We start from the raw sequence: 12,760 nt of genomic DNA, 5'->3' as shown, positions 1-12,760 counted from the left end.
CAGAGCACAAACCGGGCTAGCAAGCATATCAAGAGGGCCTCTGTTTTCATTTTTATCTTATTTTAGTTTTTTTTTTCTCTGTGTGCTTCTGGCTCTCTTGGATCACGCTATAGAGGAGGGCTGGCCTCGAACTCACAGAGATCCGCCTGTTTCTGCCTTCTGAGTGCTGGGATTAAACACGTTTGCCACCACTGCTTTTAACCTCAAGTGTGATTGTTTTGAGCAGACACAGCGGAGTCATGAAGATGGCAACTGTTCAGCTTAGAAGCCACTATGCCACTTCATCCTAGTAGAAGGTTGAATCCAAACTACATACAGAGGGTAATGTAGTAAGTAGTGCTGGGCATGGAAGCACACGCCTTTAATCCAAGCACTTGGGAGATAGAGGTAAGGGGATCTCTGTGAGTTTCAGGCCAGCCTGGTCTGCACAGTGAGTTCCAGGACAAGCAGGGCTACGTAGAGAGACCCTATCTCAAAACAAAACAAAATAAACAAACAACAACAGCAACCCTCCCCCCAAAAAACAAAAAAGAAAAACTTAGTATTACCTGTGTACGTATTGTTAAGCCATCAGGCCTTATAAGTTTCCAAGAAAACATGAGATAGGCTTTGTGACTTATGCAAGATGTAGGGTTAGTTATGATAATTATTAAGTTGATGTTTACAGCATCTAACAGAATTTCGCTGACTATGATATTGGGTTATTATTGAGAGATTTTAGCCAGAGGGCCCCTCTTATCCTTTCCATGTATAAGCATACTATTAACTGGTATATATAACATGTGGTATATGTTAACAGTATGATCATATATCTATATAGCTACATATATATATATACATGTATATATATGTATATATATATATACATGTATATATATATGTCTCACAGACATTTTTACACAAAGATATAAATTAAAGTAACCTTTACTGGAAATAGTTTATCTCTTGGCTGCTCCCAAGAACACGATCCTTTTCCTGGGATGTTCTGTCATTCTCCTTCTCCCTGGCACAGAGTCAGGGCGCTAGCTTGACCCGGGTTGGGGGCTTTAGACGAACCTTTGAGAAAAGCTTGCTCCGGTCTGAAGTAGGTGGCTAATGCCATCTCCAGAGCCAGCTTTGCAGGGCGCTCAAACAGTATACGACAGTTTTCCAATATTATCCTTATTCAATATTCTCTGTAAGGCTGAACGAAGTTGTCAACTAGTTTGTGTGTGTCTGTAGGTGGGGGTGGGCACCCTGAAAAGCTTAATAAGCATTCTCCCTCATAAAGTTGCAGGGTATTATAATGACCCTACGAGGAAGGGAGATTTTGGCTCCTTTGTTAATCAAACTCCTGATACATATTTTTCCTCTTTTGCCCTCTTTTAATCTTGTAAGTACTTGTAACCTAGAGACCATTAATATAAAACAGAAACCATGAAAAAAAAAAAACAGACATCTAAGACACCCAGAAAGTGTGGCTTCTGGTTATATTCCTTTCCCTTCTTATCTTGTCTTTATAACTGGAAAGTAGAAATAAAGCAAGGGTATCCAGGCTTGGTGGTGCAGAACACAGGCAGACCACGTGCATAGGACTAAGGAGTTGGGAGAACAGAAAGACGACCTCAGTTAGAGAAAGCAGACTTGGAGAATCAGTAGAAAGGGACACTCATAGCTTCTCTGTCCAGTCTCCCACCCAAGCAGTGCGGCTCAGGGACCTCCCACACAGAAAAGCTGCCACATACCCCTTGGCTGCTCTGAAGTAGGGCCCTGGATGCACCAGGTGGCAAGATTACCTTGATGCCTGGGGTCTCAGCAAGGGTAAAGAAGTGGAAGGGGCTGCCCCCCTTCTGCCCACACTGCAGCTCCTGCTCGGGTGGCTCCCACAGCCCACAGGCTGTCCTGCCCTGGCAGTCCCCTGTAGGGCGTGGCTGGGAAGATTTTTGTGGCCCTCTTATCATCAGACACAGCGGCCCTTCCTTTCCTTTTATTTGTTTTTGCTTTTGTTTTTGTTTTGTTTGAGACAGAGTTTCTTTGTAGCTTGGGAGCCTGTCCTGGAACTAGCTCTTGTAGACCAGGCTGGCCTCGAACTCACAGAGATCCGCCTGCCTCTGCCTCCCGAAGTGCTAGGATTAAAGGCCTGCGCCACCACCACCCGGCTTCCTTTCCTTTTAAAGACACCAGAACCATTCTCCTATTCTGAGCAGGATTCAAAACTTTCCTCTTTATGGACAAGGTCCTAGGCCTTAACCGGATGTCATGTATCACGAAAGAGATCTGTGGTACAGTCGCTCCATCCTGGGACACAGTCGGGGCAGACTTCAGGGGTGAAAGTGACTTTGCAAACTAACTTATCCTGCTCAGTCCAGCTGATTAGGTGGGAAAGTTCGTCCTGAACACCCTGACCAACCGTGTCTCTGCAACACACAGAGAGTTCTCTGGATCTGCTTTGATCTGTAGATGAGAACTGTCTGACTTTCTGGAATTTGCATTAGACCTCCAAATCCCGGTGTTTACCTTCCCCCTACACAACCTCACGCCCCTTAAAAGATGGCTTGGGCAGAGAATTATAAATTACTGCATTTCTGACAGTGCAGCCCGATGATGACTTTCCTAAAGAGATCGGTCGCCACTGTTACCGGGGCAGCTGTTGCCGCTGTGAACTGGTAATGAAGGGGGACTGAAAGTAACAGCATGGCCATTATCTTTTTGTGTCTGGGCCTACCCCTTTCCTGCGGACACAGGTTAAGTTGTGCTTTAGTGGGGGGCGGGCTGCCATTGGCTTTATTCCAAAGGTAACTGTGATCCCTGCGTTCATACCTGCCTGGTCTTTATTCTCTGACTATCACAGTAATAGCACCCACCTTGTCTGCTCGATGAGCATTGAGTGGTGAACTCCATGACTCAGGATTTCTTGCCGAATCAGAGAGTGTTCTTTGAGGACAGTGTTCCATTGTCTTTTGCACAGTGCTTTTCAAGGCTACTGGACCTTCCCACTCCCGACATTATTTCTTCCCATGGCCTCGGTTGAGGGTATCTCTAGGTCCTCCCGTGCTGGAACAGTTTGGAGTCTTGGCCTCCAGCTGCTCTCCCCTGATAGTGACTTTTTTTTGCCCTTCTGATTTGAGCTTCTGAAAGCTGTGTCAAAGTTGTTTACCAAGCCTGCTTCCTAAGCACATATTGCCCTGGCCTTGAGGACGATGAGGTCTTCACCTGTCGGCCCACCTGACTGTGTTAGGTATAAAAACCTCCGTGGTGCTGTTCAATAAAGGGCTTCTTTTTCCAGCAACTAGAGAGAGGTGTATGCGTGTTCAATCCTGACGTCCTTTGCTCAGTTTCGGTTCCAGGCCGTGAAGGTGCGGCACACCTGGGAGATCCAGTCAGGTGACAGGCAGGAGAAACACAAAAGATAAATTTCTTCCACCTTTCTCATATTAAATCTTTCGGGTTCCTCCCTTTCGGTTAGATCAGGGACATTTTGACAGCCGAATTTGCTAAATGCTGGGCTCAGGTTTCAGTCACCCAAACAATCACTGTAGCAACACGCAGCTCTTCAAGGAAGCAAGTTATACCCAAAGCTCGGACATCAGTATCCGTAGCAACAGATATAGTCACTTCCAGTATTTTATTTCCTTTTAGGTTCCTCTGGATATTCATTTAACCAGTGTAGTAGCTTCTCCTCTAGAAACAGACCTTGGTTGCACGGCTCTGATTCAAAGTTTGAAAGTAGTGAGCCGAGAAGATGACAAATTCTGCGTATTTCCTCACAGGGCAATCAACTGCTCAGGTAAGGTCCATCGGCAGTAACGGTGAATGACCTCACCGAGGTGGAAGATGATGCTTCTGATGACAAGGAAGGAAGGTGGATTCAGAGCTCAAAGTTCTCAAACTTCCTTTTGTTTCTTTGGTTTTGGCCTGGCTGTTGTGGTTTACAAAGGTCTTGCTCTGAGCGTCACGGTTCATGCTGAACAAGTGTTACGGGAGTGGTTACAGCTACAGTCTGGTCTCCGGCAGCCCCAACAGCTTGCTGCTCAGTCTCAACAGGCCTACTACAAAGAAGCGAGCGAGAAAGGATTATTTGTTCAATGGCTACACTGAGAAGAGGAACTAATAAAGAAAGCCAGTGACCATCTGTACTCCATCTTCAGGGTCCCGACATGAGGTTAAAGTAGACAGCAAGAGCTGTGCGCAGCTAAGCAGTCCTTTCCATGGGTGTGGTCCTGGGCATTGTTGTCAAGAGTTCTGGATTCTTCGGTCAGGTGGTCTGTCAAGTCAGCACCTTATGAAGTCAAAGACAAACTCCCCCTCTGCCTCTGGTACCAGATTCCATCCTTTTCCTTCACCTAGCATACGATTCTTAAGGCAATTTCAACTTCTTGAGGTGGTTGTTCCAACAGTCTTACAGCCAAATGGAGGGATACAAATATCTTTGTAATACCTTCATCCCTGCCAAGACAACTACGTTAACTATACTCATTCCTTCTCCCCAAAGCCATGATGGATAGGGTCAGAAGAACCAGGGGATTTTACAAAGAATAAGTTTTGCAATGCAACTACCTTTCCATTTAAATCTGTGCCCCTCTCACAGTTCCAGGAATCTTATACCACACCCCCACGAATCGGTCATTTAGAGAATATTAAAGAGAATTAATCAATGGGAGAACTGTTGCTGAGGCTTCATTTAAAACATGTAGACAAATAAGAAAAGCTTCTGTAAATAAGGCTGCTGGCTTTAGCTGTGGAGTTCTCCTTGGCTGCTCAGTGTCTGACCCAGGAAAGATGAAAGCAGTGGTATATTGCCTCCCAGGCTGGGTGAGTCAGGGCAGAGGTGTGTGGCTCTGGATTCCTGAGAATGAGTGGTTACATTCTCAGCTACAAAGGCTTTGCTTTTACAAGTAATCATATAATGTCCATAAAACTTTCAAATGTATTATACATACATGTGAACTCTAGCGAGAGAATTGGAAAAAAATATACATACATGTGTAGAAGTTGCATATATGTGGGCAGGTAGAGCCAACAATAATGTGACCTACTACAAAATCATAACTTTACATAAAATATTGAGCATTCTTTCTGTGTTTTTGTTTTTAGTTTCCCAGTTGTGCAGTTCTTTGGTGTGAACTGTTAACTTCAGGAGGCTGGGCACATCACTGGGGAAAAATTTTTTTCCTCTCAGAGGCAAACTAGATCACACTAACCAGTACAGGAAATTTCCAGAACATTGTCAAGAATGCTTGGTTCTACTTACTAAATTGCAGACTAAGAGACCCCGAGAAAGTTTTTGTTGTTGTAGTGGTTGTGTTTTCTATACACTGGGGATCAAACCTTTAGCATGCTGGGTACACTTTTTATTGAGATGCATTCAAAGCTCTGAGAAAGGCACTCAGATGAGGACTTCCAGGTTTTGATTAGAATGACATCAAAGTTGGGTTAAAAACAACAACAAATGGACTTATATGTTCCGTCTTCACGGTTTGTGAAGAGCTGGTTAGTGCCATTCTGCATCAGGCTACCTTTGGTTAAAGCTTTGGTCAGGATGGCTTATTGTTTCTTGACCAAAAAAAAAAAAAAAAATAAAAAAGTAAAGAAAAGCATGCTTTAAAAGGATAAATTTGGCCAGGCAATAGTGGTGCATGCCTTTAATTCCAGCACTCAGGTGCAGAGGATCTCGATCTCTGGGAGTTTGCTGCCAGCCTGGTCTACAAAGTAAGGTCCAGGACAGCCAGGATGGTTACACACGAAATCAAACAAATAACTAAAGTGATTAATTTTTACATTTCAAGGCTCTGGCTTCTTTTCTTTTCTTTTCTTTTTTTTTTTTTTTTGGTTTTTCGAGACAGGTGGTGGCTTCTTTTCTTTTAAATAAAAGATTTGCTTATTTTTATGTATATGAGTGTTTGCTTACATGTATGTATGTGTGACTGGTGCCCACGAGGTCAGAAGAGGGCACTGGATCTCCTGGAACTAAAGTTACAGGTGGTTGTGAGTCCCCAGGTGGGTGCTGGGAACTGAAGCTAGGTCTCCTGGAAGAGCAGCAAGGGCTCTTAACTACTGAGCTATCTCTCCAAGCCCTGGCTTGTTACTTTCAAAGACGTGAGTGTTCTGTGTCATGAGGTAGCCCATTGCCATGTCTAAAATGACTATTAGAAATTTCTCTGTGAGGAGCAATGTAGTCAAAGACACACATATATTTGTATACATATGAACTATATGATTATATTGTGGAAAAAAATATATATAAAAAATGCCTTCTTCCCCAAACAAAGTTCTCTATGAGACAATAAACTTTATTTCCCTACCCCATTTTTTGGGGAGCGGTCATTCCAGAGAATCAGTAGCTATTTGCATAGTCTACTGTACTTAGAATAATAAAAAGGCTAGCTAGCATATTGTGCCAAGAGTATGCAGCTGAGTCATCCTACCAGGCACAATTTTCTTAGTCGCTGGTTCTTTTAAATTGCTCAAATTGAAAAATCTTAGTAAAGCTGATTTTACCTGCAGGGTTGGAATAGATGCTCTTTTGGGTGAGTAGGGATGAGGTGGCTGGCTGGCATGTAAGGGCTGTATTTGCATGAAAAATACCTTTGACTCACTTGGCATGTCTGTTATCGATTATTATGGTTCACGCTATGAAACCGCAAAGGCTTCCATGTAAGGACCCACTTCCACAGCACCTCAACACGAAAGGCGCTTAGCTAGGGTGAGGCCCTTAGCCACACATCCCTCAACGATACATTAAAGTGACAAAGTAGGAAACTCATTAACAGAATAGAAAAGCCCCTTCTCGAGATGAAATTGGCATTTATAAAGATGATCAAGGGAAAAATGTACCACGGTGACATGAAAGAGGAGATGACGTATAAACAATCCTACCACTGTACTTTGAGAAACAAGTTCATGTGGAATTGTCCTCCAAATTGTCCTTATGTGAATATTCCTCCAAATATTAGGTATCTTATAAAGATTTGACCTATCATGTTTGGTGGTGTTTAAAAAGGATTTCTAATCCTTTAAAAAAAAACTTATGGGAACATAGGTGTGTGCATGTGGACATGTGTGTACCAGTATGGGGTGGCGGATTCCCTGGTAGCTGGAGTTATAGATAGTTGTGAGCTGCCAGATGTGCTGGGAACTTAGGGCATCCTCTGGAAGAGCAACAAGCACTGCTACATCACCTCTCAGACCCCTTTTCATGTTTTTATTGAACACACAAAATAACAGATGCCATATGACATTTTTACATGTGTAATGTCTACTCTTGCTTATATTCACCCCTGACCCTCTCTTGTTCCCCTCTTCTTTCCTTAGCCCCATTTCTCCTAATAATTTTCCTTCTACTTTCTTCGAGTGTGTGTGTGTATACACACATAACTGAATGTATACACAACAATCTAGATTCTGCATGAATGAAAACATGAAACATTTTTCTGAGTATAGCTTATTTAGGTTAACATGATCTCAGTTTCTTTTCTCTTTCCTTTTTTTTTTTTTTTTTTTTTTTTTTTTTTTTTTTTTTTTTGGAGACAGGGTTTCTCTGTAGCTTTGGAGCCTGTCCTGGAACTAGCTCTTATAGACCAGCCTGGCCTCGAACTCACAGATACGCCTGCCTCTGCCTCCCAAGTGCTGGCATTAAAGGCGTGCGCCACCACCGCCCGGCATGATCTCACTTTCATACATCTTTCTACAACTGGCATAATTTAAAAGAATGCTGGTTTTCAGGAAATGACCAGAGTATTTAATTTTGAGATTCACCTCGTGATCTTTGACACTGATTAACTTGACAGGATCTAGCTCCACCCGGGAGACAAGTGGTTGGGCGTGCCTGTGGTGCCTGTGAGGGACTGCAAAGTCGGTGCGTGCACTGCACTGAAGGTAGAGGTGGGGGTGGAGGCCCTGCTCTTCATTCAGAGACTCAGACATCTCTACTGCCAAACTGCAGCAACTTTTCAAAAAAAAAAAATCTTGACAATGTCATGTATAGGAAAGACAAAGTTTCGGAAAGGAAGACACTCGAGGTCCTGAACCTTCATTTTCTACCTATAATTAGGGACGCTGTAGCCCATATCCTTAGTGAGTAGGAAAACTTTTTTAAACTATTTTTTTTAAAAAATTGAAACTTTGAAAAGTATTTTGCAAACCATAAAACACTGCCCACGCAAAGTACCTAAAGGAGTACAGAAACTTAGACAGTTCAATGTCTACTATGAACATTTTATTTTGACAAAACTTACAGATTCTTAAACTCACAAGCTTTGACCTACTTAAAAAGCAAAAGACAAACATCACATTACAATAGCTCAGGTGTGAGTGAACTAGTACCACATTACCTGCATTTTATATACTATAAAAGCAAAACGACATTCATAGTTATAAGCGTACCTGAAAGACACAAGAACAAACTCATTTCTAAAGTACAGTCTCTGGTTAATAGACGCCTGTATTTTAATATATTGCCACTATTGGGAGATACAACTTCATGATAATTATCAAATTATACAAATCATTTTTTCTACTTTTGATTTGGAAATTAAAAAGTAAGAGGAAGGAAGTTAAGTACCTTAAAATGTTACTGTACAAATACCTCATGACAAGGAATGCTAGGAATTCCTTCTGTTTGGTGTTTTTAAAGTTTAAATTTATTTTGTGTTTGTGCATATAACAGTTACGTGAGTACGGGAATGTATATACCATGACACACAACTGGAGGCTGGAGGACAATTTTCAGGATTGAGTTCTCTCCTTCCATTGTGGATTCTAGGGTCAAACTCAGGTCTTCAAGCTTGTAAGACAACCACTTTTATCTGCTGAGCTTTCTGGCCAGCCTAGGAATGACTCCAGGAACTTTAAATGCTTTATAGCTTTAAACTTTGAGTGTGAAAAGAAAGTTAACACACGTGGAGGGATTAATAATGACTGTTCAATAGAACCTTCACGTAGTTCTGAAACATCTACTTGTATAGCTGCCTTAATGGAAATTAAAAGTCCACGATGGGAATTGTAAGCTTATTCTGCACTAGATATAGTGAATGTTTATACATGAACATGTGACTGCTTTTTACACTGACTTTTCACTCATATATACAGAAAGTGCTTATCAATGTATAGATCTACTTCTTAAATCCTAAAACAAAGATAAAGGCACATAAGTGGATAACAACTTATGTGTGTGTGTAGTGTAGGCACAAGAGTGTTTGGGAGCACCCATGTGAGCTTATTCTGAGGCCAGAGTGGAATGTTAGGAGACTTCCTCTATGCCTTCCTTGTTTTCTTGAGAAGTTCTCTCCCTGAACCAGAAGTCACTGTTTCAGGTAAGCTGGCTGGCCCCTGGGCTCTCAGGATCTACCTGTCTCACCTCCCCTGCTGGCTTACAGGCACCCTCAACCCTATACCTAGCCTTTTATATAGGTACTGGAGATCCAAACACATGCCTTATGCTTGCTGGACACATGCTCATACCCACTGAGCATCCGTCTCCTTAGCCACACCTTACGCATTTCATGTGAGCACCTTCAACCCATATTTAAGCAGCTTTAACTGCTATCTTGAGAGAGAGGTGACAAACCTATTAGGAATTTCTATGACTTTGAAAAGTTAGTTAATAACAAAATGTTGCAGCTCTGAACAACCGTGTAGTCTCCTTCACTCTGTGGGCTTGGTTGCTCACTCCTTCTTCTATCCTGTAGGCTGTAACAACTTAGGTCTCAGCAATCAGACCAGAAAGACTAAGAGAGAAGGACGGCCAAATCAGTCTCCTACAGAAATTTCTAATCCTGTTACAAGATTTAATACGTTTGTGAGTTAAATTTTAAAATAATTATAAAGCTGTTTACTCTAACACAAATGAATGGAATGTAATTAAGGATCACAGTTATAAAAGTGTTTAATTTTAAGGAATAGCATTTTTCATTTATATATAAGGAAATGTAATAGCTAGCAGCATTGAAATACAGAAATGGTTCCATTTCTTTTTCCTTTTATAAAGTATACTAAACTTGCCCATTTTTAAATGGGCAAACTATTTAGCCTTTCAGTAATTACACCATACCTCTTTGAGTAGATACAAAGAAATCAAGTGAAAAAATTTGAACATTTGTAAAATGTTGCTACGAAGCATAGAAATTATGAATGTACTAATAAAATTAAATGTCTCTTATATGAGAACCGTATTAAGTTGATTTAATGACTACTTCACAGAAGCATAGGCTATTAATACTTACGCTGATTTCTGCTACTTTCTAAACAAGAAAAGGCTTGTTAAGTAATAAGTAAATCAGTCTAAGTATTGTAAGCTTCATCAAAAAGAATCCCTAGAGTACAAACCCCAGAAGTTAGAATTTCAGAGAAGCAAAACAAGTTAGTGATAATCAAGACACACATTAAAAAAAAAGTACCAAAGGCTGTTAAGTGTTCTTCTATTTAAATAAAAAATGCGATTAATAATGTACCGTATACTGAATAGTGTTATATAGGCACAACCCTATATAGGCACACACCAGATTACAGTAACTCAAAAGCAAATGCTGCTTATTTCTCCAATTCAGTGATTAAAACTGAAATTGCTTGTTTAAAAAAAAATGGGAACTGCTACTTACAAGTTTCCCATCTCGATTCACATAGTTCTCATTTGTATTTCACATTTTCACTCTGACCTGGACCTTCTCTAGCACCCTAAGGTGCAAGTGCGAACGGCAGACAGCCAGGGCAGCCTGCAGGTTTGTTCACTTACAACCATGACCAGGTTCGCACACACAGTTTGCCTTTTCTGATGTCCTCCGAGTCACTCATACTTGATACATACTTGATAGTCCTTACTGTGTAGTAATGGTGACAGCCAAGGGGCTCTTAGTCATCAATCAATTCCAGTTCTCACACGTTCCTGGTTACAGGGGTGGGGTGGGGGAAGAGGCACAAATCAATGCATCATGAATCATTTCAGACGTTCTCTTGCCCCAGAATGCTATCCGGGAAGGATTACTACAGATCCACCCCAAGTCTGCAAGTTACAATGCTAATTTATCCTGTCTTTTCGGGTTCCACTTTCTTATCCACTGCCAGTATTAGTCTACCTGGAAGAAAACTAAACCTTAGCATTTCTAGCAGGAATTATTTTGTTTTTTTTACCCAAATACATTGGACTTCGGTCTCAGTTTGAAGGAAGATGAGTGGCCCTTAAGGGACCTTTCCTCTTCCTCCTCTTCGCCCTCCTCCAGTGGTTGCTCGGTGTCCTTGAATGAGGGAGTGGTGTGAATGATCTGGGTTCGGAATCTGATTTTGTTGAGCCGTGGTTTATCCGTCCGCTGGAGCTGCCCAAGGCTTTGCGACCTGAATCTTTCGCCTTGCTTCCGGACTCGGCGACCTGGTGGTGGTGATGGTGATGTTCGGTGCCATCTTCCACGCCCTGGGAGAGTTTGTAAGTGATGAGGTGTGACGGGAGCACCTTTGAAAGTCTCCAGCGCCCACTCCCGCGGCCGGTGGCACTGTCCCCATCATCCTCGTCCATGGCGCCTACCAGGTTCTTTATCTCCTCTGCGATGCTCTCACTCAGGTACTGAGAGGCCTTTCTCCCGCTGTAGTCCCTGATGTCCACATCTGCGTCGTAGGCCCCCACGAGTAACTTCACCACCTCGACATGCCCGTGCATGGCTGCCAAATGCAGGGCCGTGTAGCCTCCGCTCGACCTGGCATTGATGTTCACTGGCAGCTGGTGTTTGCTGGCAAAGTTGACCAACATGGCCAGGAGCTCCTGCCTGCCGTGCTTGGCGGCCCAGTGGAGACAGGTGAAACCGGTGATGAAGTCTCGCTTCGACAGCAGGCCAGGCTCACAAGTGAGCAGCCCTTCTAGGCTGTCCCACTTGCCCTCCGAAGCTGAGAGCATCCAGGCGTGCTCCAGAGGATCCAGCGTCACCGAGCCCCCACCGCCGCTCTCCTCTTCGGCGGATGACGAAGCCAAGGATGCGCTATCAGAGTCGCCCCCTCCTCTGCTGCGACCTCCTACGGAGTTACCGTCCCCGGGACACACGCTCCTCTTTAGTTGAGGGGAGCTGCCGCCCATCACCAGGTCCCGAAAGTTCTGACGGGCCGACCTCGGCGTATTTGGTCCACTAAGGGAACTGCCCCCTTCAGCTTCCTCGCCGCCGTGTGCAGGGAGTTTCAGGTTCTCGCCAGGCCCGGGGACTGACGCCCAGGACACGGCCTGGACCTCCTGTGGCAAGTCCTTAGACGGGGCTCCACTTTGAGCAGGGATCGGAGGCTCCTGGTCGCTGAGTTCGCCCCCCAGCCCGAGAGGCAACTGTGGATCTGCCCCCTCCTGGAGCTGGCTGCCCTCGCATGGCTCGGCTGGAAAGTCCGGGACTTCAGGCTCTTCAGTCACCTCGATACGCGGTGGATCCCGGGGGAGTGAGGCCTCAAGCGGAGGGGACCCCCCTGCACAGAACCTCTTCTTGAGATGCACGTACTTGGTCCCATCAGCGGGATCGGTGCGCACGGTGGCCACCGCGTTGACCAGTGCCTTGAAGTGTTCGCGGGCGCGGGTGCGCTGCTCCCGGGGGCCGCCCAGGGCGTCCCTGAAGTGTTGCACCAATTCTGAGTGTCGGGCCCGGCCCCCGCGCTCGGTGAGAAAGCGCACGATCGCCTCAGAGTTCGGCTCCATCCCGCAGCTCAGTTCCTCGGCCCCGGGACGGTTCAGCCCGACAGCATAGCCGCGCGTCTGGAGAACCGGGAGAGCGACTGGGTGCACGCGACGCCAGCTTTAGAGCCCGTCCCGCGAGCACTGACACCG

The 12,760-nt window shown here is 44.2% G+C and overlaps 1 protein-coding gene across 1 annotated transcript; it reads right to left on the bottom strand.

Moving 5' to 3' along the window:
- Positions 1-8,172: 8,172 nt before the first annotated feature.
- On the bottom strand, positions 8,173-12,760 carry Sowahc (sosondowah ankyrin repeat domain family member C). The gene is given in 2 exon segments (XM_038342211.1): positions 8,173-11,272; positions 11,275-12,760. Coding segments are annotated over 2 exon segments (1,530 nt in total). The 5' UTR covers positions 12,632-12,760; the 3' UTR covers positions 8,173-11,099.

The sequence above is a fragment of the Arvicola amphibius genome, chromosome 9 (genome assembly GCF_903992535.2).
Source record: "Arvicola amphibius chromosome 9, mArvAmp1.2, whole genome shotgun sequence".
NCBI classification, from domain to species: Eukaryota; Metazoa; Chordata; class Mammalia; order Rodentia; family Cricetidae; genus Arvicola; species Arvicola amphibius.
The sequence above is the reverse complement of the archived record's forward strand: the minus strand, read 5'-3'. Positions and strand labels throughout refer to the sequence as shown.